The sequence below is a fragment of the Lygodium microphyllum genome, chromosome 29 (assembly GCF_053477565.2).
Source record: "Lygodium microphyllum isolate KBCC chromosome 29, Lygodium_microphyllum_v1.1.10, whole genome shotgun sequence".
Taxonomy (NCBI): Eukaryota; Viridiplantae; Streptophyta; class Polypodiopsida; order Schizaeales; family Lygodiaceae; genus Lygodium; species Lygodium microphyllum.
In genome coordinates, this window is record NC_141163.1 from 112517484 (window position 1) to 112543645 (window position 26162).

A 26162-nucleotide genomic window follows, 5' to 3' on the forward strand; every position below is an offset into this window, starting at 1 on the left:
TCACTTGTAATCATCACTATTTTTTGCTACAATCTTTACTATTAGCATTACAATATAGCAACACAAATAGTGACACTTTTAGTGATGAGAAGGGGACTTTTTTATAGACTAGAAACATTGCTAAAGACATTGATATAGGTCCGATATGTTATAGTGTTCACATTTTATTCAATATATATAAGTAAGTAGTTTAAAATATTTTTGTTACAATTAGGGACCCATTTTTGATATTGGTTGCATTACAAGGTGTGGCTTTATTCCCCACATCATAAACCTTTCTTTCACATCTGAAAGTGCATAATAAGCACAAATCTTTGCATCAGCATCTCATTTTTTGCTAATATCTTGAACCTTTTGATGGTTGCTCCATCTTCATGATTGTTTAGATTTATAAAAAAGTAGTCATACATGCATTTCTCCCAAAATCTACATATTTGTAATATTCTCCATCCTATATCTACATGCATTGCTCCATCTTCATGATTGTTTGGATTTATATAAAAGTAGACATACATATATTTCTCCCAAAATCTACATATTTGTAATATTCTCCATCCTAAAGCATATACTTCAAATGCTTTTGAGAATGCATTTTTGCATGGAGGATCCAAAATTTTTGGTGCAAGCCATGTCTTATATTTCATCGATGAATTATGCAACAATTTGTCTTTGTTTCATTTATTTTTCTTTCTTTTAAAAACATATTATTCTCTTTATTCTTCTACTTGAATAGATTGTCCCCAATCAATAACACATATATATGCATTTTATGATTGAGTAAAATCTAGTACCAAATTGCTAAAAGGTAAGTTAGAACGCATCGAGTGAGAGCTTTGGGCTATAGGTATTGCATATATCACATTTGGTATAGATTTTACGAATGCATGTAATCTTTTTTTTTTTTTGGGGGGGGGGGGGGGGGGATCATTCAATATAGGATTAGAACTAGGATTTCGAACTGAGTACATATATTTTTCCCAATACAATAATCTAGTAGCACGATGCCTATATTAACCTTCAACATAAGGTAACAACATTGGCATATTGTGTAGTGTACCTCTATCATACAAAGGAAATATTGTTATGAATAGCCGATGTATGGTGAATGCTATACATTAGACCAAACATCCATGAATCAAATACATATTTTGTTCACAGAAGAAAGATTAGATGCTTTTAGATGTATTTCCTTTGTACCTTTTAGCACAATATGTTTCACCATGATCAAAACTAGAAACACCCTTAATACTGACAATGTAACATTCTCCCAAAGTGCCACCTATAATTCTCTCTTTAAACTTGATTGAATCATGTAATATAGTCATTCGAAACATTAATTTTGATATATTTTTAATATCTAGAAAACGATAATATGCAACACTGTTATCCATGCGACCAATATCATTTTTGCAAAAAGTTTCATTTCTTTTCATTTTTTACAAACGACATCAACTTGAAACTCCAATACTCTTGCCCTTTTTCTTTACATTTATAAATTTTCCATATATTATCCCACTGTTCTAATTTTGACATGTCAATATTTTTTGGGACAGCATTACCAATATGTGTATTTCCAATGATACTTTCTAGTATTCATTTGATCATTTTTATTTGTGAATGGAGCAAGGATGAGATTTCTTGAGGTCTTTTAGATTCCAAATTTTTGATTTTTTTTCAATATCGAGTCTTTGAAGAGCCACACACAAACATTATCACTAATGATTTTCAACATCGCATTGCTCATATGTTTATTGAAATAAAATATTATTACATATTTGATTATATTGATGAGAACATTTTTAATTTTGGATTGCATTTACATTCCATTTACATTAAAGGCCTTTTTTGAAAAAGTAAAAATAATCACATAAATAAAAGTAAATAAATGAAATATTATTGGATATATAGTCTTTATATATTGATTTATTATCTTTTAATGAAATAATGTATTAATAAGATTAAAAAAAGTGAACAACAATTTCATAACTAAGTTTATGTAGTATAATAATAATAATAATAATAATAATAATAGCTTATTTGATATATCATAATCTTATTTGATACAAAATTACATTGTAATTAAGATATATAAGGTTTTAATAAGTTTTCAATAAGAAAAAAGAAAACAATCATTTAATAAAGCTTTCATCCAGCTTATGATATATATTCACAAAAAGATGAAGTTTCTTTTTAAGTCATTTGGACATTCTTTGATCCATTCTAGAATCGTTTTACTCCTACTAAAGTTTCTATAAGACTATCTAAATCGACATTTAAAAAATCAAGTAGAATATGGGTTTGTTACATCTTGTCATTTGAGATGAACATAGAATTATAAAGTATTATTATAACTTAAACACTCAAAGTCAAGAATGAGTTTTACATTTTTAAAAAATTAAATAACAAAAATTAAAACATAATCAATATTAGAGATTTTTTTCAAACATAATGTTGCATTAAAATCTTATATACATATTTTTTTTTCAAAACTTTCAACAAATGATATAAGTAAAAAATAGCATATGATAATATATCAATACAATTTATTTTCACGCACACACACATGTACATGCACTCTAATGATGTACATATATATTAGAATATTTAATTAAAAGTTATTCTAATATGCATGCACTCTAATTCAAAAAATAATAATGTTTAGATTTTAAAAAATATATACATAAATCAAATTGACTTAAAAAATCTGACATTTAATGGCAAAGCATTTAATGTTAACAAATTTGACTACAATTTGTTAAACTTTACACCACTTTAATAAAGAAAATTATTAATATATAATAAAAAAATGTAATATAAGTAAGTGATTAAAAATCTAATTTATTCAAAATTTAAAGACATCTATCTTAAATAAAATAAAAAACTAAAAGAAAATCTAAAATAATACCAAAATAAATGAGAAGATAAACCTTGTATCTAAAATCATCCTCAAAATGCATAATCAAGATGGTGCAAACAACAAATAATAAATTAAACATTTGTATCTACTTATATATACTCTCTCCTCTTTCTCTCTCTCTCTTAAATAAACTTGTTATATTATTAATATATATAGTATGAAAGTAATTAAGATATATTGAAATTAATATTATATTAATCAATATCTTAATTATTAAAACACACACACACACACACACACACACACACACACACACTCTCTCTCTCTCTCTCTCTCTCTTTATGCATGTAATAATCCATTAAAGCAATCAAAGTGAGTGCCAATCTATCAATAACAACACCTATTGTGAGCAATGCGAGTGGCTTTCTAAGCGCAGAGAGAGAGAGAGAGAGAGAGAGAGAGAGAGAGAGAGAGAGAGAGAGAGAGAGTGTGTGTGTGTGTGTGTGCGTGCGCGCTCCTTTCCTACATGAGACATCCCTCTCTCTCTTGCCTTACACATCTCTCTCCATCCATCTCTCTTTCCCTCCACCTTTGCAAACACATCCTCTCTTTCTTTGTGTGTGTGTGCCAAACATACCTTTCTTTTTTCTTTCATTGACAAAAGAAAAACATGAAAATTTAAAGCTTTTATGCCTTTCTAAACTACCCAAATTACTATGCATGAATAATTTCCGCATCTCATATGTCTGTGCCACATTTGACACTTCTACATTAATCCAGATTTTCAAACTTCCCTCATAGACTTTTGTTCACTATTGTTGAACCATGAGCATGAGAACTATGATCCATCTCCTTGGATTAGGACCACAAAGCTCTAAACGAGAACTCTTACCTAGATGGTCCTAGTGAACCATGACCTTGAAAACTATGTTCCCTCTCCTTGGAGCACGACCAAAAAGTTCTAAATGGGAACCATGATCCTCTCCTTGGAGGAGGACCCAAAAGTTCTAAATGGGAGGCTAGTGGCTTCTTCCATGTCTCTGTAGAAGCAGTGCAATGGTCCTGTCAAATAAGAAGCTAAAGCAGAACCTCCGCGAGGCCAAGGCGGGAGTTACCCCTGCCCTTCTTCACCTACAACGGCACAACACAGAATCCGCAGCTCTACGATCAGCCAAAAAACGGAAGAAGAAGCGGCGAAATTCGCAGCCTCCGGCAGCTAGCACTGAACCTGCCATTGAAGATGACGCTGAAGCTGAAGGCGAACTTGAGGGCGAGGTTCCAGGATCAGCCAAAAAACGGAAGAAGAAGAAGAAGCGGTTACGTTCGCAACCTCCGGAAACTAGAACTGAACCTGCCATTGAAGATGAAGGTGGAGGCGAAGGTGAGGGTGAGGGTGACAAGGATGAAGGCATCGGCGAAGCTGAAATCCAACGATACCTCTCGTGTATTGTAAGTGTCCTCCATAAGCACCCGGAAGACCAGCATCAGCTCGACTACCCCGTTGTCTCCTTTGTCGAGGCTGGATCCGAACGCCCTGACACGACGTCGAACTTCGAAACAGCACCTGCCGAAGGCCAGCAAAATGCGCGTACAGCCGACGAACAGAAGATAGGAAGCGAGGCGGAGCCTCGGCCCTCTGCACAAGTTGGACAACGTTCAACCAAGAAGAAATCGAAGAAGCCACACGAGGACGGGGTTTCAATACCGGATACTGATCCGCTTCTGGGTGCCAAGGACAGGTCATTTGATGCATAACCCTTCAGAATTACTTGCCTAATCTTCTAAATTCATACAATCCACGAAATTGCACTCCTCCAACTCTTTTTGTTGTGCAGTATGGAAGAAAGAGATCCTATGAACTCTAGGACAGTATACGCAGGTGGAATACCATACTACTCTTCCGAGGATGACATCAAGGCTTTCTTTGGAGTGTGTGGCAGCATCTCAGATGTGTCTCTCAAGACCTTTCCAGATAGTGGCAGGTTTCGTGGTATCGCTTTGATAACATTCAAGGTCTTACATTTCTTTGTTCTGCATACCCATCTCTTGGAGGCAGTTCCATTAAACCCCAAGGCATTTCCTATATGATCGCCTTTGAAGAACTTAGTAGCATAACTTGGGAATCTTCAACAATACGAACAATACTATGTTAATGTAGGTTATAACCTTGAAAATGATTACTGGCTTTCTTGTTTCTCATATGTTGTATAGTGATGCACGGAGGTATATTGTTTGCAGCTCATTGTAAGTGCAGTACCTCATGCAGTAAATGCAAGTGCATTGGAAGCTCTTGGGAAACAATTGCATAGGTGAGTGGACAACCAAGAGAGAACAAATGCGAGAGAGTTTATGAACATGTGGAATAAGATGGCTATGTGAGGTTGGTATGGAGAAGACACTCATAGTATACAAACACAACTAAAACATAGTGTACCGAGAAAAGAATGCAAAAGGAAAGAACAAGAAAGTAGTGAATGAATATGTGGATGAATGTTGATGAATGGATGAATGATGACACATAATACAAATGGAGGGAGCTCAAGATGCAAAGATTGTCCAATGGTATCCATTTCTTGTGGTAGTAAATTGAGGGAGATCGCTGGAGAGTCTTGTCCTTTAAGAATGGATCATGAGTGCAACAAAACCATCAATGATGATATAGACGTAATAGAATGGAGTTGAGGGTGATAGAACATAGTAATCAATGGCCAATTGATGTAGTAGATGATATCGTGGAGTAGTTGGAGGTCAAAACATAGACCTCTTATAGTTGCAATAGATGATGTTGATGTGGGATAGCAATCAAGTCCATCAATGATGATATAGACATTATAGAATGGAGTTGAGGGTGATAGAACATAGTAGTTAATGGCCAATTGATGTACAGATGATATCGTGGAGTAGTTGGAGGTCAAAACACAGACCTCATATGGTCGCAACAGATGATATAGTAGAGTAGTTGGAGGTCAAAACACAGACCTCTTATAGTTGCAATAGATGATGTTGATGTGGGATAGCAATCAAGTCCATCAATGATGATATAGACGTAATAGAATGGAGTTGAGGGTAATAGAACATAGTAGTCAATGGCCAATTGATGTAATAGATGATATCGTGGAGTAGTTGGAGGTCAAAACATAGACCTCTTATAGTTGTAATAGATGATGTTGATGTGGAATAGCAATCAAGTCTTCGAGAAAGTGAGATAGACGGTGAAAACGATCTATGATGATGAAGCCCTCATAGTTGATGGAGCCTCAATGCATGAGCTAGAGCTTCTCCCACACCTTGAGAGATGTCCCATAGAAAGAAACTATTGGTAGGGCTTTTTTAGAGCTCCAATCTAGAGTCGCTTCCTCGAAGTTGACTTCATTAATTGAATGATAGAGGAGAGAATTGTCTATTACAAGAATGTGAATTTGACTTAATCTTTTACTTAAAATAGACTATAATTGTAGTATATCTAGCTCTTGGCATAGTGATCATTGCATTGATAATGAAGAATTTCATACATGGACATGCAGGGGATAAGTGCGCAGGCTATGTTGTACAAGGACAGGGCAAAAGAAACAAGGTGCAGTGTGAAACATTAAATTGGAAGTTTGCACCTCAAAATTGATTACATTAAAAGTTTCACCCAACAAGAGGCTAAATGGCACAACATCTTTTTTAATCTTGACAAGATTTTAAGCGCCATGAAGATCTATCTTGGTGAACACTTTGACTTTCCCAAGTCGTTTTTGAATCAAGCAAAGAGGGTAGTGATTCTATCTTGGGATAGCTTATGGAAGGCCAAAAAGAGGTTGAGCTCTTTCTTGTAAATCTATTGCACAATCATAAGGTCGATGTTCCAGTAGCATATTTGCATTTTCCTTTTCAAACACATCCTTAAACTTTGCATATTGAGCTGGGAGTGTGTCCATGCTTTTGTCCTTGGGCTTTTCCATTAGAATTGCATAAATAAAAAAGAATGGATTCTTCTTTTCTGGATGCATGAACACCGTTGCCCCAATGCATATTAATTGAGATTTCTTCCTTTATTACTATGCAATGGCCTTGGCTTAACTTGTCACGCTTCTAGATCTCCAACTGATGTCAAGGTTAAGTAATTCTAGACAGGGTAGCCCAATAATAACGGGACTATTTGGGAAATGGATGATGTTGAAGGCTATATATCTAATAGAAGATTCCTTAGGGTAACTTTTACGGGTTGAGTCTTATACGTGATGTCTCTTGAAGCAAGAGGTCGACCTTCTATTACTTCTGCATATACTGTCTTTACTTTCCTTAGAAGCTGTTTACCATGTTGCTTTGCAAATTTCTTGTCGATGAAGCATGCTATGGCTCTAGAGTTTGACAAAGCTTTTTTGTCTATCTATCTCCCCTCCAAGTGAATCTTTGTTGGTAACATAAAGCTAAATGTTGCATTTGTAGAGAGAAAGAGATCTTCTTTTGGGTTTCTTGAAGCTTTGTCCAGTTGTATGGTTTGTATTGAGACTGGACATCGATGCTTCCTGATAGCGATGGACTAGTTGTTGAGATAAAACATGCTTTTTAGCTGATTAGCATTCTTAAACAGCCCCAAAACACACTTAATTAATGAAAAACCCTAAAACAGGGAGCGGTGTGAGAGAGTTTTATTGGTCCCCCAAAAACCCTAATTCTTTGGGGCACCCTTCAACATCTATAAATAGATAGGCTGCCCCCATTCAGCCTCATCCCTCCCGTGTAGGTTTCTCACCCTTGTGTGTAGATCTCAGCCATCAGTTTCCCACCACATGGCGGTCTAGCCTTCGGGATTGTTACCATCACCTTGTTCTACTATGGTGTTTTATTGTGACATTCTATTGTTGTATTTTACTGCGACGTTCTATTGTTGCGTTTTACTGCTGCGTTTTATTGCGACGTTCTACTGCAGCATTCTACTGCTATGTTTTGTTGCTTCGCCCACATCATCAAGCATCATCCTCTGCAGTCGCCTTAGTCTCCTCACATACTGGTGATCAGCGTTTGGTGTTTCTCTCACTCTGTCACTCCGACTGGTGGTCACAATAGTTGGGATCCGTTTTTGGTGGATGCCACTCTTTGACACACTACTCTGCCCTTGAGTATCTGTACACTCTTACATTCATTTGCAGTATTCATTCACTTCAAAGTTCGACTCTTCTCTCCCTTCTTCTGTTTGTGTTTGAGTTTTGAGTTTTGCGTTTAGGGTTTGAGTTTTGCTTTCTGTGTTTGTGTCTGTCTCTTTGTGTTTCTGTCGTGGTCGTATACTTTGTGTTTCCTCAGTGCAAACCCTAGCAGTTTTCTTCACACTTGTGGCGCCATGAATTTGTTTGTTAGGACAATATTTAGCTATGTGTCTTGACTGGCTGCAATACATGTACAATCCATTAATGCATTGCCTTTGTTTTTCTTGAACTTTCAATGGCTTGAACCACATCATATCAATTTGCATAGACTCTGCCTGCCTCAGATACTTGATCTTCTTGGCGGGTTGGATCTTCAAAAGTCTTCGTCTTGCTTGAATTCAAGGTGGCTTCTTGACGTCTTTCTTGCTTTCTCTCAAACAGGCAGTTCTCACATTCAATTTCTTGTGAAAGAATTTCACTAAGTGTATGCATCTTTGGCATAGTGAGCAAAAGATCTTTAACATCATCTTTCAATCCCCAACGGAATTGACCAATAAAATAATTCTTATGCCATATTAAATCACATGTGAGTTGTCAAAATTCTGATGCATATATCGAGGTGGGTCTTGACCCTTGGCATAGATTCTAATCGTTGTTTTAGCCACTCTTGCTCTGTCTACTTCTTCAAATGTGGCAGAGAACTCTTGTATCAAGGCCTCAAAATTATATATCAATGGGGATCCCTTCTTAAGCAAGGGGGCAAACCAAGGGAGAGTTGTACCTGAGAGGAGTTCTTACGAGGCAGACTCCGAGAAGCATCATTTGGATAATGATCTGGTTGCATATGTATAAACAATCATATTTGTTGGAGGAAACCTCTTAATTTTGACCTTTTGTCATCAAATTTCTTTGGAAGACTGACCTTTGGTTTTTTCTTATGCTGATCATGAAGATTGCTAGTAGGTTGATGGACCTTTGTCTTGATGTAGGCTTGTCTCTTGAATTTCTTGAAGTTGTCGTTGGAGGTCTTGCACAGGTAAGCCCAAAGCTTGTGGTTGCCTTGGCGTTGCACTATTTTCTTGAAGCTCTTGGATCTGTTTTTGGATGCTTTGTAAAGAAGCAATAATACCTTCTTGTTAGAAGTGGACAGAAGAGAAAAACACAAAAGAACATTGCAAAGAAGAGAACTCCGAAGAATACTCGGGAAAAGGAATTCATATACCAAACACAAGAATGATGCATATAACAGTGAGTCACTAGCTTGTAGGCATTGGCATTGGTTCCTTGTCTCCACAGAACCTATAGGTGATGACATTTGAATGAGGGAGCCCAATATAAATAAGAGAAAACAATGCCAAAATAGGAGCAGGTTGGCCATCATTTAATTCTGGTTGACTGGCATAAAATGCCCCAAATAAGTATCATGAATGCCACAATAAAATCCCTTAAATGCCTAGCCATGCCTAACATAACTCAAACTCACACATGAGGTGTCTAGACTACTAACACCAATTCTTAGGTTATGGGTGATCTGATATGATACAATGATAAAATGATAAAGTCTAATCATAGTCCATACAACAAAGAATTACTAGAGTAGAACCATGGATACCCAAGTAGTGGGTGGTCAAGGCCACCACCAAGGTGCCTTCGAGAGAGAGCTTGATATCGACGTCGATTGTACTAGCTCCTGAAAAATAGAGGAGTCATAACAAATGCTTGTGTCTGTCAACAATGTCTCTTAGTAGCATATGAGACCATTGCGTCAAAAAATGCCTCTAAATATATGTGACCATGGATTCCCCGCCCCGCCTTTGGTCAACACCACCAAAGTGTCCCCTCATGTGAGCTTGGACTAGGAGCCAATCCCCTCTCATCAACTAAGAGCCCATCCTGAACCTGGAAGTCAATTCCATCTTCACGATTTCAAGACGTGCCAAATTTTAGTTGATGTGATTGGGAAGTCCCTCTTTGGAACCTGTGCACTTGTATACCTATATAGGTGAGGTTCACTTGCCCCACCTCACTATCCCCTCTCTCCCTCGTTGGCATTGGAGAGTCATGAGAGATGACCGCATCAATGGTACTAGAAAGTAGGAGGAGGGGCTGCCAAGCCCTTCTCCAGGTCAAAAGAAGATGACCCTGTCTGTGCCTTGCCCTTGGCCTTGCTGAGAGGATCTGAGTCGGAGTTTGAGGAGGTAGATGACTCGATGGAGTTGTTCATATCTTGCTTCTTCTTCTTCTCTTTCTTCTTCCTCAAAATCGCAAACTGTTTGCAATCCTTGTTGCAAATGTCCATTCTTACCATAGTTAGCATTGGGCCTTCAACTTCTATCACCCCTCTCAGAAGTTTCAAAGGCTTCATTGGAGCCACCATACTAGGATGGAAGCCACCCATGTAACCATAAAGATGCCTTTTGCTCAAGCAGCATCGAGGACGTATCAGTAAGTTGTTGGGAGTGGACTTTACATGATTCTTTGACCGGACTAGTTTTTGATTGGCCAATTATTTTAGGATCATGGGAGACTTTGTTTGCATGTTCACATTCCTATCTTCAATTTGCTTGGACATATGCTCACTCATAAGATGCTTCTGTGAGGCTAGCTGCTCACTTTTATTGGTATTTAGCTTTTATGCATCAACATTTGCGCATATATACAAGCTCACTAGCGTCGATGACTTCTGGGCCTACAAATCATGAGCTACTCAATCAAACTCTAGAGGGAGCTTGTAGAGCACAGTTCCCACAAGATGACCCTCGGGAAGGGCGGACTATGTGTTGAAGCTGGTCATGCACCTGTGTGGCATGAACAAAGAAAGATTCGATAGTATCCTTTGGTTTAAACTTCATCTGTTGGAGTTGACTATGAAGGGTAATTGCATGCATAGTTGAAGGAGCCTTGTACAACATTTGAAGCGTTGCCTAGATCTCAAAAGAAGTCTTGTAGGAGGTGACCGTTGGAAGAACTTCTTTGGAGACACAATGAAGAAGAGTGGAATAGGTACGGGCATCATCATTATTTCACGTGGGCAGAGCTTCTTCATAGTTATCCTCATTGAAGTTAGTTGGAAGAGGAGTGGCACGCATCAAGATGCTCGAAAGCTCTAGAAACAACATACCATAGCTGCTTTTGCACAAACTAGGTAGCAGGCTTTCATAACAGCACTCCATGTTAGGTAATTTGGGTCGTGTAATTTGTCATCAGTAGAACAGCAAGGGGGAGCCATTTGGAGAGGATAGAAAGAAAAAATAAAGGATCGAAGAGGAGAGAGAGAGAGAGAGAGAGTACAGCCAAAGCACATCACAGATTGCACTAATTGGAGTTCACACAGTGCAGGACAAGTTGATCACAAAAGAACTGATGCAAAAAGACAAAATCTGATCAAACACAGTCAGAAGGGGAAAATTACAGTGAACATAACTTGAAAATACAGTCACCCAGTCTGTAGGAATCAAAATGCAGACAAAACAGGCTTTAAATACAGCAGTACCACAATAAAATTATGCAGAAATTGAAAATGCAGACTGCTGGAGTCAAAACGCAGGAGTCAAAGCAACTAATGCAGCAAACACGGACTGCAGGAGGTTGGAAATAGGGCGATTTGCAGCAGACAGCTGTTGCCAAGCTGGAAGGAAGTGGCAGCAGTCGGGGGAAATCAGTGAGCAGCAGTAGAAGACACAGTCCAAGCAATTAATGCAGCAAATGCAGACTGCAGGAGGCTGCATAGCTGCACTCTGACACTAACATCTAGAGTGCTTTTGCCATTGCGTGGAACCCAATGTTCCATGGCCACATAAAGCACATAGAAGCTTGTTGCCATTGTGTTTGTTAGCGTTGTTGGTTGGAGATATAAAGGTATCTTACATACCTATTAAAGACAACTTGGGAAATCTCTTCAACGAGGCTCTCCCTTGACCAAAGTTCTAGGCATTTCGACAAGCCTTGAACTTGATTTCATTTGTTTCATGATGTCTGTCATACTTTGTACTATCATAGTTTGCTATGTCCACTTGGATGAATTTGTGCAACTAGCACATAAGCGTGGAATTTAATTGTGGTAATCTAAAGCGTCATACTCTCTTTCATTCATTAAACATTACCTCTCATTTTGTGATCAAGTATTATTGTACATCGATTAATTCTTGCATTACCTCTTAGTCTCTATGAATTAATTGTGCAATTACTCCACACTTGGGCCAACAATTTGAAGTTCAGTAGTGGGTTTAGGAAGGCTTTATACCATGGCCTTGGCACCATGTTAGCACTCTTGATCAATTTTCACCCACAAATTGGTGGGAGATGGAGCATTCCTATTGTGCCATGATTATCATCCTTGCTGCTACTATTAGGATTATCAACTACATGGGAGGAATATCTGCAATTGGTCGAGCGTGCGATCAATTATATGGTCCATGCCTCTACCAAGTGGTGTTAGCTTGCCTATGTTAGTCATGTCAGTCTGTCATCTCTTGGTTGTGAGTGCTTGCTAGAGTTTGACAAAGATATAGGAGTTGTGGTAGTTTAGTTTTTTGTCAGGTCCTTGTGTACATTCCTAGGCTAGTTTCTACTTTCCACAATTTGTCTACATGTCGGACATTGTCATTGTTATATGGGATTTTTTGGGGTCTCCTGTATTTTTATGGCATTTTTCTCTTCAATGACCAATATTCATTGCTGGTCGGCCAGCATTTATGGTCCCTACAGGAGCAAGTCGGTCCTTTTTTTTTTTTTGGTATATGTTTGCAAACCCCTTGACCCACCCCTCGTTGACCTCAGGGTGTCGAATGACCATGCCCCTGCTAGCAATTGCTGCAACTCAAACTCCTCGCCCAGGAGCACGTTGACTGCGAGTGTCATGAGTGTGTTCTACTATGAGTTCTCTGTAGAGCCCTGCAAAGATCTACTCCTCTGCATCAACGTCCTGGTGTACACTCGGAAGAGTGTCGCTCGTCAACTTGAATGTATCAACAGTCACCTACACAATGCAAATAACTTGACATAAGATTATAAATACTATATTGTTAACTTGTATAAAATTGAAAACAACAAATTTAAACTTGACTTAACCAAAATGATAAGTGTTTACTTGCTTTGGACTAACCATGGTCATCATGGCCTTCATCATGCGTAATTAGTGTGGCAATAGACTAGCTGCTCTAACTGTCGTGTGCTAAGCCAATTGCGAATCTTTGTGTGAATGAGAGAATAGGCACTCCAATTTCTCCCACATGCACCCGAATAGCAATCTTGAGCAAGGACTCTCATGGCCAAGGGTTGAAGAGTTTGTAGTGCATATCCAAAATTCTGCCACCAAAAGAGAGGCTTCACAGATGACTCTCTTCTCCAACATGTAGGAGAACCAAAAGTGACATGTCCTCTTTGATGTGCACAGCATCCAAGCTCCTCTAGAACTTTGTTGTGGTCATCCATAGGGACCACATGAGTGAGATAAGCTGGTCAGAACGCAGCTCTCTATCATCCATGATTGCGAAAGACTTGTAGACTGGATGTAATAGTATTGCAAATCCATGGATGGGCTTACGCATCCATGCCATCTCTTCTGTGCTATGTCAATGATATGTGCACACTATGACTCTGTGATCACCGTGCAAGCCCATGCCTCCACCAGTGCTGCTCTAAAGAAGTGAATGAGAAGGCCCATGGTTGACCCCTCGCAATCACTCATACGTAACACCCTATAAAGGGGAGTCATGACAATCACGATCCCATGGACTCTTTGTCAAAATAACATATGCTGCTGTCCATGGAACCAGATGTAAACTGTTGAAAAATGAGCATAATCTGATCATAAGTGAGCCCAACTATCTGGAAAAACCAAACCATAGCATAGCATAACCAAGCATAAACTATAGCTAAAACATCAATGGCATCATAATATATGCTGTTGTCCATGGAACCAAATGTGAATGGTTGAAAATTGAGCATAATTTGACTATAAACTGATCACTTATTGATCCGAGAATTGATCACAAATTGCTGCAAATATGACCCCAAACTGATCACAAAGTCATTGTAAGAACTGACCAGCAGTCAATGCAAAAACTGATTTCAAAATTGACCATAAACGGTTCTCAAGCTGGTGAAAGGCTTAGCTGAAACTTAGTAGAATTTTTGTCTCAAAATTGAGGCAAAATCCATGCCAAATTGATCATAAGCTGATGCAAAAGTATAGTTGCAGTGCCTAGGTGAAACTCATACTCATTTGCATACATCTCGCAATGACTAGTACACCGAGTAGTAAGCTTATGGCAAATATACTATCAGTGCAGTACCTTGGATACATGCTGAATACATCCAAGATCCACTACATACGAGAGCTGTCCATAACTAGAGGAGTGAAAGTGCTACTACTTCCTTGAGTATTAAGCAATACCTTGACCCTTGCTGTGCTGAACTTGACAGAGCTTGAAAGGTCGGCTCTAATTGAAAGGCGTCTAGCTAAAGTTGTAACAACTAAGGATGGTCTGCTGAGTCATCCTCTTCCATTCATTTGGTATCCATTAGTGAATAATTTTGAAATTTCACCAAGTATCCCTTGGAAACTTTACCTGTGACGTTTCTTTTCTTGTGTGTTAAAATATGCTCGGGTATCAAAATCTCATCTAGCTCCTCAACCTTAGGTTGAATTTCAGTAGACATATCCTCTAGCACATCACCATGAAAAGGCCTCAACAAAGTGACTTGAAAGGCATTGTGTATCCACTCCATGCGAGAGCTCTCCATAACTGGAGGAGTGGAAGTGCTTCCTCCCCCTCGAGCAGCAAGCAATACTTTGGACCCTTGCTCTGCTGAACCTGACGGAGCTCGAACCAAAGTTGGCTCTAACTAAAAGGCATCTAGGTGAAGTTGCAACAACTGAGGATGGTCTGCCAAGTCATTCTCTTCCATCCCTTTGGCATCCATTGGTGAATAATTTTGAAATTTCACCAAATATCTCTTGGAAACTTTACCTTTGACATTTTTTCCTTATGTGCCAAAATGTGCTCGGGTACCAAAATCTCATCTAGCTCTGCAACCTCAAGTTGAATTCCAGCAGACATTTTTTCTAGCACATCATCATGAAAAGGCATCAACAAAGTGATACCCTTTGCAAATTGTAAAGCACGTTTGTGGTGATCAGCTGTCCTCTTTTGCTTTTCTTGCAATCTCTGAAGTGCATAATTTATTTTTGTATAGGCTACATCCAAGTTTTTCACATAACGATCAACTGTAAAGATCTTATCCTTAGTTTGCAAAATAGGTGGTATCTTCTTGCCACCCTTGACCTTTGCCCATAGAACTATGCACTGTGTTGTTGTAAGCAAGCTCAACCAAGGAAAAGTTTTCAGGAGATACTTGGTGAAATTTCAGAATTATTCACTAATAGATGCCAATTGGATGGAAGAGGATAACTTGGTAGACCATCTTGAGTTGTTGCAACTTTACCTAGATGCCTTTCAGTTAAAGCCTGTCAAAAGATGACGTACCAGCGAGACAGTAGGTTCTGTGGGAAGTTACACGGAGTGAACTCCGCAAACATGGAGAAGAGAGAAGAAACTCTGATGAATGGATTGATGAAGTTCTGAATCATAGAGAGTGAATGTGATAGATGGAAAATAAGGGTGCCGTAGCACAAGGAAGATGATGAATTCAGCTACGAACCACAAACCGCAATGTCCTTCTGAAGGGGTGTGAGGGTGGTGGAGAGGCTGGAGAGAAGGGGTGACGGATTGAATGAATCAACCGTGAGGAATGAATGAGAGAGTGGCCTATAAATAGGCACAATTAGTCTAGGATGCCCCCCCTTTTTGGGGCTGCAAACCCTAAACACAAAATGCAGAAACACAAAAATGCAAACTGCGGGTGAAGGGTTTCTCAACATTCCCTCTTAGGTTCAAAAAGGGGAAGAAGAGAAGAGTGAGGTGGAGATAGAACGCTACATGTTGAAGAATGCTCATGCAGCAGGTGCTACTTGGACAATGTCCCTCCTGGGAAAATTGTTTACTTGCCTAAGTGCCCTAGTACAAAGATGATGAAAACATGCAATGTATAGGAGGAATGTTGGACTTTGTGTGGTGCCAAGAACCATAAGGATATGCCCGTACTTGATCTCAAGAGTTGGCTCCATGTTGACTAAGTGACCAAGGCAAGAAGAGGAGGAGGAAGAAGATGTAGAGGATCCCTAAGATCCAAGATTTCCACCTGAAAGGTAACCTGTAGTAAAGAACATAGACAGAGTGAACTGGAGAACTCGAAACTCAACCTCGGGAGAGAAGCCACTAGCTTCGTGCTTCCATGCTAGAAAGAATAGGAATGCCTCATCACCAAGTCGCGGTTGAACCTCCAAGGCCTCGATCTAAGTAGATCCTCGAGATCTTGGGTATCAATAGGTGAGATGACCGTTGGAAGGAAGCCACCCCATCCAAGGGTAGAAGAAGAAGGTAAAAGCCTCCGTGAGGATGTGCGAAGGATGGAGCGGTGGGTGGGGACCCCCTTTGAAACTGGAGGAAGAGGAGTCCCCTCTGAAGTCGCAGTAGATATAGATGCCCCCTCAGAAGGCAAAGAAAGATCATCCCCCTTTGAATCCCCCATCTGAGGTAGATAGAGAATCCAAAAACTCATGGATTATGGACTCTAAAATGTTTGAGGATGAAGGAAGCGCTGCCGGTTGTGCCAAAGAAGGTATCTGGGGTGGTGAAGAACTCCCGGAGGTGGCCTCTCGAGCATGAGTAGGTGAGGGTGAAGGATGGGGCTCAGACTGAGCAATGAGTGGGCAACAGCCACTACTTCTTAATGGAGTAGACCGGGAAGTCGAAGAAGAGAAAGGGGTCGAGTAACCATTGTCTCTCAAAGGAGCGGACGAACGAGGAGACCGTATTAAACAATCATTGTCTCTCAATGGAGTGGATTGTAGAACCACGGGCCGTGGTAGCCGCTATACCTGAAGATAGGTGGGAGAAGACTGCCGCTGGCATTGCGACGATCTCCAGGAGGTTGTAGCACCGATTGATCCTCCATGTGCTCGAAAGGACTTAGTGCACATCGGATGCGTCTTATTGCCTTGAACATAGTACTGTGATAGCCAATACTGAACGATCTATGTGGCCCAGAAAGGAGAGGTTGTGTAGGAAGTGCCAGGTGGGAGATGCATATACTCCGGGGGGCGGGGAGCAAAGGTGGAAGGTGGCAAGCATTGGTGGTGTGTTTGGTGATGCCACAATAGGAGCACCTAATAGTCTGGTCATCTGTTGGTAAAGAAGCCATGGGTACCAGTGTGCCTTGTTGAAGAAGGAAGAGGTGGAAGAGGTCAGCCACGAACCACAAATCACGAACCGCAATGCCCGCCTCAAGGGGTGTGAGGACAGTGTGAAGCACAAACCGCAATGTCCGCCGCAAGGGGTGGAAGGGTTGGCAGTGAGCTCCCAGTGGGAGGAAGATGCTACCAGCACTAAGAGGTTGCAACCAGTAAAAAAACACAGGTGAGGAGGGAGAAAGACTAAAAACGCAGGTGAGGAGAGAGAAAGACAAAAAATGCATCTACAGGAGAGAAATCAGCAAATGTAGGCTGCAGGAGAGAGAGAGACTAAAAACGCAGGAAAAACCAGTAGAAGCAGTCAACATGCTAAAATCAGCTCCAAACAGTGTGTGATATGTCGGAAATAGGCGCTAGACTGTTGTAGACAGCAATGGCCAGCTTGGACCGTGGTGTCCTCTGCGTCCAGGCTGTGGGCAGCAAGCTGAAATACTTGAAATTTGCAAAAAAGAGACTGTTTTCTGAATGGAGAGTGATCAGCAACAATCGCTCTGCTGTAAACAGCTGCAAATTGCGGGTGGAAGCCTAGAAATAGGCGCCAGACTGTAGATGACATCAAGGGACAGCTGAGATTGTGATGTCCTTTGCGAAAGGGGTGTGGGCAGTAGGCTGAAAACACTTAAAACTCGCAAAAACGAGATTTTGATGCAGCAGTAGAAGAAGAGAAGTGGATGCCGAAGAACCCGCCACCGGTCTTTGCCGTCACTGGAGTGGAGGATCTTTGCCGCTGTTTGAGTAGATCCAACTCTGATACCATGTCTAAAGATGACGTACCAGCGAGATAGTAGGGTTTGCGGGGAGGTACACGGAGTGAACTCGGCAAACATGAAGAAGAGAAGAGAAGAGAGAAGAAACTTTGATGAATGGAATGATGAAGTTCTGAATCATGGAGTGAATGTGATATAAGGGAACAAGGGTGCTGTAGCACAAGGAAGATGATGAAGACAACCACGAACCACGAATCACAATGTTCTCTTGAAGGGGTGTGAGGGCGGTGGAGAGGTTGGAGAGAAGAGGGGACAGACTGAATGAATCAGCCGTGAGGAATGAATGAGAGAGTGGCCTATAGATACGCACAATCAGTTTAGGATGGCGCCCCTTTTTGGGGCTGCAAACCGTAAATGCAAAATGCGGAAACGCAAAAACGCAAACTGCGGGTGAAGGGTTTCTCAACAAAGCTGACCTTAGTTTGGGCTCCGTTAGGTTCAACAGAGTAAGGGTCCATAGTATTGCGTGGTGCTCAAGCGGGAGGTAGCACTTCCACTCCAGTTATAGACAGTTCTCGTATGTAGTGGATCTCGGATATATTCAACATGCATCCATGGTATTGCGATAACAGTATGTTTGCGATGAGGTCACTAGTTAGTGTACTAGTCACTGCGAGATGTATGCTGATGAGTATGAGTTTCACCCGGGCATTGGAACTGACCCATGTTATGCAGGATCGAGAGCCCACTTCAGTGAAGGAGGCTTTGCAGATTGATCATTGGCGGAAGGCCATGGAAGCCGAGTTGGAGGCTGTTGAGAGGAATGGCACTTGGTCTCTTGTGTCTTGTCCCTCTCACAAGAAGGTGATTGGTGTCAAGTGGGTCTTCAAGACCAAATACCTTAGCAATGGTTCTTGGGACAAGCACAAGGCTCGCCTTGCTGCTAAAGGTTTTGCTCAGCGCCCAGGCATTGATTTCCATTATACTTTTGCCCCCACTGCTCGTATAGCGACTATTCGAGCTATTCTTGCCTTGGCTGGCCATAGGAGATGGCCTGTTTATTAGTTGGATGTGAAGTTGACCTTTCTTAATGGTGACTTGCAGGAGGAGATCTATGTTGAGCAGCCTCTTGGATTTGGATCCTCAAATGGGAAAGTTTATAGGTTGAAGAAGGCCTTGTATGGCCTCAAGCAGACTCCGCGTGCATGGAACGAGACGATTGACTCATTTCTGTAGTCGAAGTTGGGATATTGGCGCTCTAAGGCCGATCTGCAGCTTTACAGGGGATTATGGACAGAAGGTCCGAGAGACCAAGACATTTTTACATCAGGCATTCGAGATGACGGATTTGGGGCTTTTTCATTTCTTCTTAGGTCATGAGATTTATCAGTCTCAGAGGGGGATTTTCATCTCTCAGTAGAGGTACATTGAGGAGCTCTTGGTGGCTTTTGAGATAGAGACTTGTCGGCCCATTACTACACCTATGGATCCGAATTGGAAGGCCACTTCACACTTCGATTCTCCTGTGATGGATGCTTCATGCTATTGTCAGTTGATTGGATCCTTGATTTGGCTTGTCAACACTCGTGTTGATCTTTGTTTTGCTATAGGTCTTTTGGCAGGGTTTATGACGGAACCCAAATAGGTGCATTGACAGGCTGCCCTGAGGATTCTTCGGTATTTGAGTGGGGCTTTCGACTTAGGGATTTCTTATCTAGCAGGTACAGATGCTTCAAATCTGGTTCTTGCAGGTTGGAGTGACTCAGATTGGGTTGGCGATGTGGACCACCGACGGTCTACTACAGGCTACTATTTTACCTTGGGTATAGGTGTTATCTCTTGGAGTAGCAAGAAGCAGCCCATGGTAGCCCTTTCTTCTAGTGAGGCAAAGTATCGGGCTGCGTCTTCCACCACATGTGAGGTTGTGTGGCTTTGGAGATTGTTGGAGGGGCTTGGCTGCCCCCAGACTCATCCTACTCTTTTACGGTGTGGCAATGAGAGTTGCATTGCCTTGGTACGGAATCCTGTATTCCATGCTTGGACGAAGCACATTGAGATCCAATATCACTTCATTCAGGAGAAGCTTCTGGATGGGACCATTGATGTGGAGTATTGCAAGACGGAGGATAATCTTGCAGATTTGTTTACGAAGGCGCTTCCCCAGGCTCTTCTTCGGCAGCATTCCAGCTCCCTCAGTCTTTTGACCCGTCCAGGATCTGAGAGGGGGTGTTAGCCAATGTCGTTTCCTGGACAGTTGGCCAGCGTACGGCAGCAGGCAGGATGCCACGTCAGCAGGGCTGTGCAGTCAGCTAGTTTTCCTGTAGTCGGCTGCATTAAATGCAGCCAACTTGGTGCTGGGAATTCCTGTTTTTTCGGCTATTTATAGTCGGCTTTGTGGACACTCCAGCATTTATCTTTTCAGATTCTAATCTTGAGATGTGTTGGCTGAGACAGAGTGTGCTCGGCGGTTGACAGAGATCGAGGTCATCAAGTCGGAGACATACGCAGATGTTTCCTCTGCCCCCTTGTGTATTTCTGCACTCTTATATAGCATACTACACCGCAGATTTTCTGCGTTTACATTGTCTCCATTTCTCTCTCTCTCTTCTCTCTGTGTTCACTCTCTCTCAGTCTTTGTCCTACGCTTCTGCATCATTGCACTTTGACATCACCAGCAAGTCTTTAATTCAATTTGCCCCTTGATTCGGGCAATCAATTGGCCTTCACCCGGTTTGGTGGAGATGGAAAATGCCCCAAATTCAATTATTTGCTAGTCCCTCCACTTGGATAGGCTAAAAACAGCTTTAGCCCTATTGAAACCAAGTCTTGGAGCTTTCAATTTTTGGCATGCTTCTTGAGGCTGCTGCTAAACCCTAATTTCTGCTGTAGATTAGGGTTTACAGCAGAGAAATCTGAAATTTCTCAGTCTCCAGGGGTCCGAATGCTGAGATCTTCGGAGCAAGGCTGTGAAATGGCTGGGAGATGAGATGGAAAGCTGTAGAGAGAGAAAATTCAGAGTTTTGTCGCGAAGAATGATTGAAAATCAATGAAATGCAGCTGTTGTCCTACCATAGCAGCTTGTAGATGCAAAGAACAAAAGAAAATCAGTCATTTACTACTGTTGCTTTGTCTCAATGGCCTGTAGATGGTATCTCCTGCTATTGATTGGCCTTCTCTTGCCCTTGGCAACCTCATAAGGTCAGACATTGCATTTTCTTCATTCCCATGTGAACGTTCACACTGAGAGACATCATCATTGCTTGAATCCTTCTCACTGTATGAAGACATATTGCTGTAATTTCTCAGCTGAGAGTAAAAATCAGCACTAGCACAAAGCTTTGGCTTGCAATCAGGTCCCTTGGGCCCACCAAATCAAGGGATTGAGTGGTGTCTCGGCAACGGAACCATGTAACCAGCCTTGTGTGGATGGGTGGTAAATCCTTGATTATAACTTAATTACAATAGCAAACAATTAGTGTAAATCTGAAAATGCAAATTTACCTATTGATCTTGGACAATGTACACTCGATTGGCCCCAAAATTGGGGCCTCTTTTGGTATTTCTTTAGCTTTATTGAAGAAGAAGTCAAATTACAATGGGATTCTTCCAATTCCTTTCGATATTCCAACTCCCCTTGTTGTGATGAATCACCAGCAAGTTTTTAATCTGATTTGCCCCTTGTTTTGGGCAATCAATTGGCCTTTATCCGCTTTGATGGAGATGAGAAATGCCTCAAATTCAATTATTTATTGGTCCCTCCACTTAAATAGACTGAAAACAGCTTCAGCCTAGTTAAATCCAAGTCTTGGAGCTTCCAATTTTTCGGCACGCTTTCTAAGGCTGCTGCTAAACCCTAATTTCTGTTGTAGATTAGGATTTATAGCAAAGAAATCTGAAATTTCTCAGCCTCGGGGGGCCCAAATGCTGAGATATTCGGAGCAAGGTTGTGAAATGGTTGGGAGATGAGAGGGAAAGTTGCACAGAGAGAAAATTCAGAGTTTTGTCGCGAAGAATGACTGAAAATTAGTCAAATGCAGCTATTGCCTTGCCATAATAGCTTGTAGATGCAAAGAACTAAAGAAAATTAGTCATTTACTACTGCTGCCCTGTCTTAATAGCCTATAGATGTCTCTTCTGCTGCCCTGTCTCAATAGCTTGTAGATGTTGTCTCTTCTGCTGCCCTTGGCAACCTCAGAAGGTCTACAATGGCTGCAAATCAGACCAGTAGTCTCTCCTTTCTCTCTCTTGCAGGTTGAATTTATAAAAATGTCTCTCTCCATTCTCTAAAGACGTTTTTCAGTCTCGTATGGACATTTTGGACAAGTGGCAGCCTTTCCAAATGGCATTTCTAACATTTTTTATAATTAAATATTAATTTTTAGCATTAAAATATCAAAAATTAATCTAATAATTATTTCAGTGTCCTAAATTTTTTTTCAGACTAGTGAATAATTAAATTGGCTAGGCAACTATCATTCCTGAGTGTCTCTGCACCATCTTTGACCATCAGATTGGTGTTAGGTACCATTAGACGCCACTTCTCTAGTATCACCAACTGACACTTATGGTCAAATGGATGACCTAGGCCAACAACTGGCACCAGATACCACCAAGTACATGTGTGGTATAACTTGTAGTAACTTTTGCCTTTGACATCCCGTGATTTCTTCGGGTCTCGGACTCGTAAATTTACTTTAATATTAGTTGCACCTCACATGTGCAACATTTACTTAATCATGTGATTAAAAATTAATCCACATGTTAAGTGAGGTTTCAAAAATACATGTTCTCATGATAGTTAACAATAAATGCAAATCTAAAAATACAAATTTAGCTACTAATCTTGGGCAATGCACATCCAATTGGCCCCAAAATTGGCACCCCTTTCGGTATTTCTTTAGCTTTATTGAAGAAAAAGTTGATTTACAATGGGATCTCTTGATTCCCTTCACAATCCAAACTCCCCTTGCTGTCCAAAGTGATTAGCAAGTCTTCAATCGGATTTACCCCTTGATTTTGACACTTAATTGGCCTTCACCCACTTCATAGATGATGGAAGTGCCTCAAATTCAATGGTTGGCTTGTCCTCCAAATTCACCTTCAGCCTTGAAAAATCCAAGGCTTGGAGCTTCCAATTTTTAGCATGCTTCTCGAGGTTGTTGTTAAACCTTAATTTTTGCTGTAAATTAGAGTTTGTAGTAGAGAAATTGGCAATTTCTCAGTCTTCAAGGGTCCAAATACTAAGATCGTCGAAGCAAGGCTGTGAAATGGTTGGGAGATGAGAGAGAAAGCTGCAGAGAGAGAATATTCAGAGTTTTGTTACGAAGAATGACTGAGAATTAATCAAATGTAGTTGCTGCCTTGCCACAAAAGCATTAAATGCTGTCGCCTACAGTTGAGACATCCAAATCAGTTGTCACCTTGTACTTGGATGCAATCACCCAGTTGTGGAGGGTCCGAATTTGCAATCGCTTCCTCATCAAAACTCACTCGTGGTTGGTTGCAATGGCCAAAAATAGGTTGGCCATCTTGCTCACAGCTCTCCTACATTTGCTATAGCAAGAATGATCTCGTTTTTCCTCTTCTTCAGCCTTTTACCAGCATGCATGGGCAAGTTTGCCAAGTGGCAGCCTTCCCAAATGGTTTTTCCAACATTATCCATCATTAAATATTAATTTTTGACTTTTAATTATTGAAAATTAATTTAATAATTGTCGGTGAGTAGAAAAATAATATGACAGGCCAATAATTAAATTAGTTAGGCATCTTCCACTCTCGAGTCTTTCGGTGCCATCGTTGACCATTAGATCAGTGTTAGATACCATTAAACGTCACATCTCTAGTGTCACCAACTGACACTTGCGGACAAATGAATGACCTAGGCCAACAATTAACACTAGATACCACCAAGTACCTGTGGAACATAACTTATAGCAACTTTTGCCTTTGACATCCCATGATTTTCTTGGGTCCCGGGCTCGTAAATTTACTGTAACCCCAGTTGCCTTTCACATGTGCAACATTTACTTAATCATGTGATTGAAAATTAATCCACATGTTAAGTCAGGTTTCAAAAATACATGTCCTCATGACAACCCTCCTCTGATGGTTAAGCCATTTAGGGTTTCATTTTAGAAGACACTTCGTGTATCATTAGCACACAAGTGTGGCATTTTCGTTGTGATTGCCTTAAGTGGTGTACTCTCTCTCATTCACTAATACATCACTTCTCATTTATGATTGAGTGGTGTTGTGCATTGATTAATTCTTTCATTTTCATTCATACTCTTAATTAATCACACAATTACTCCACACCTAGGCCAATATTGTTTGCCTTGCAATTTAAGTTCCTCTACTCTAAATTATCCACCTACGCCAATATGGATTTTTTAATGGGCAAAGCATCCAAGATGCATCTTATATCTTAATGGCTGTCGATTTTGTGTCAGAGATTTGATTTTGTGCTAATAAATATGGAATTTGAAAGGGCCTAAGATGGGGTAAGTTGCGCTCTTATAATGTCAAACCCTCCAAGCCACTCCTGTTTGCTATCATAATTGACATATTGAGGATAACTTGACCACAAATGGGTAATTAGGGACCTTCTAATGCTGGGGTGTAGCACTTTTGTGGCTCAATTTTTGCATGGAGGAACACTATAGGCGCATAAGCCCATTCCCTTTTCGTGTTAGGGTAAAGGGGCCAATCAAGTGACGCCCCCCCTAAAAGCAAAATGTACCCCACCCCAATTTAGTGATGATTTTGCAAAACACAGGCTATTTCTTTCACCATTTCATGTTATTATATTAATTTTGCCATATTACATATAAGCTTAGTGTGAGTCAAACAGTGGAGCCTTGTAAAAGTTTTAGTATATGGATTTTGTGAAAGCTTAAAACAGTGAATCCTCAAGTGTCACCTCTTGTTGTCACATTTTTTCGAACCCTTCATTTTAAACTGTCCCAAAGTGTATTTTTGAGCTGCATATGGTATGTTTGGCTTTTAAATTTTTTAAAATGTATCTCGTTTGGAAAAAAAGGAATTTAAGTTGGAATATTTGGTACACTACAGGTTGTCGTGACATGAGCTTTTTCTTTGATTGAAAACTCCTTCAAATGGCATTTCTTTGATAAAAGGACTCCTTTATCCATCGATCTTTTTGGTGTTTTTCCACAGACTGAAGAGGCTTGCAAGAGGGCCCTAGCTTTAGATGGAGCAAACATGTATGCAATTGAGATGCTAAGCGTGTGCTTTGATTGATGAAAATTGACATTTGCTTCTGTTCCTAGATTCACAGAACTTCCTCTTCTCTCGTTTCAACAGGGGGGAATGCTTCTTAAAGGTTCAACCGTCAGTCTCCAGATCCAAAGGGAGCCGGAAAAAAGGAGAATCCCGCAAGGAACCCCTATGTAAAACTGAGGGCTATACAAGAGCATATGTAGGGAACCTCTCATGGAACATTACAGAAGAAGACCTTAGGGATTTTTTTCAAGGTTGTAGGATTGATGGCATCCGACTGGCAAGGGACAAGACAACAGGGGAGTTTCAGGGCTATGGGCACATAGACTTTGCCGATGACGAGTCTCTGGAGATGGCTCTGCAATGGGACCAACAGCCGGTGCTGGGAAGACCCATCAAGATTGCCTATGCTGTGCGCAAGAAGGAAAATGAAGAGCAGAAGATATCGAGAACGAGTGGAAAACGTGAGCAGACACCGAGAACCGGAAGAAATGAAAAGCAGAAATCGAATGGAGACGTGGGGGCCCAATTTAAAAAGCCGAAAGCTATTCCGAGTTAAGATCTTCTTGGTGGCCAAGACCTACTAGTGTGCTTAGTCTTTTAGGTGGGGATGCGAAATGCGAATGTCCATCTGGAAAGGTCCAGATTCTACTTGAAGCAGTCTCACGTGTGCTGTGATGTGAATGCTCATCCGGACAAGTTCAGATTTTTCATCGCAAGGTCTTTAATTCTGCTTTCCAGGACCTGTTGCTGTGGTTTGTTACACGTTCAGCAATGCGGCATTTTTACCTGATCCTTCTTCTCGTTTTTTCACATGTATGGTGCCGTCGAACTTTTCGTTTTTAGCTTTCATAGCTTTCAGATTCAAAAAAAGTCACTGTTTTTGTCGTGTTTATAGAATCGTTTTGCTT

At 40.6% G+C, this 26162-nt stretch overlaps 1 protein-coding gene across 1 annotated transcript; it reads left to right on the plus strand.

Annotated features, from left to right (window-relative positions):
* The first annotated feature begins 3795 nt into the window (after positions 1 to 3795).
* On the plus strand, positions 3796 to 26162 carry LOC148011038 (uncharacterized). The gene is made up of 4 exons (XM_087672044.1): positions 3796 to 4596; positions 4693 to 4870; positions 25189 to 25235; positions 25336 to 26162. Exons 1-4 carry the CDS (start codon positions 3914 to 3916, stop codon positions 25808 to 25810), a joined length of 1383 nt encoding a protein of 460 aa, XP_087528170.1. The 5' UTR covers positions 3796 to 3913; the 3' UTR covers positions 25811 to 26162.

Excerpts from the sequence above, each read along its gene's own strand:
- LOC148011038 (XM_087672044.1), top strand. The coding sequence starts at position 3,914 with ATGGTCCTGTCAAATAAGAAGCTAAAGCAGAACCTCCGCGAGGCCAAG. Across the intron at positions 4,597-4,692 it reads CTTCTGGGTGCCAAGGACAG|TATGGAAGAAAGAGATCCTA; the intron begins GTCATTTGATGC and ends TTTGTTGTGCAG. Across the intron at positions 25,236-25,335 it reads GCTTTAGATGGAGCAAACAT|GGGGGAATGCTTCTTAAAGG; the intron begins GTATGCAATTGA and ends TCGTTTCAACAG.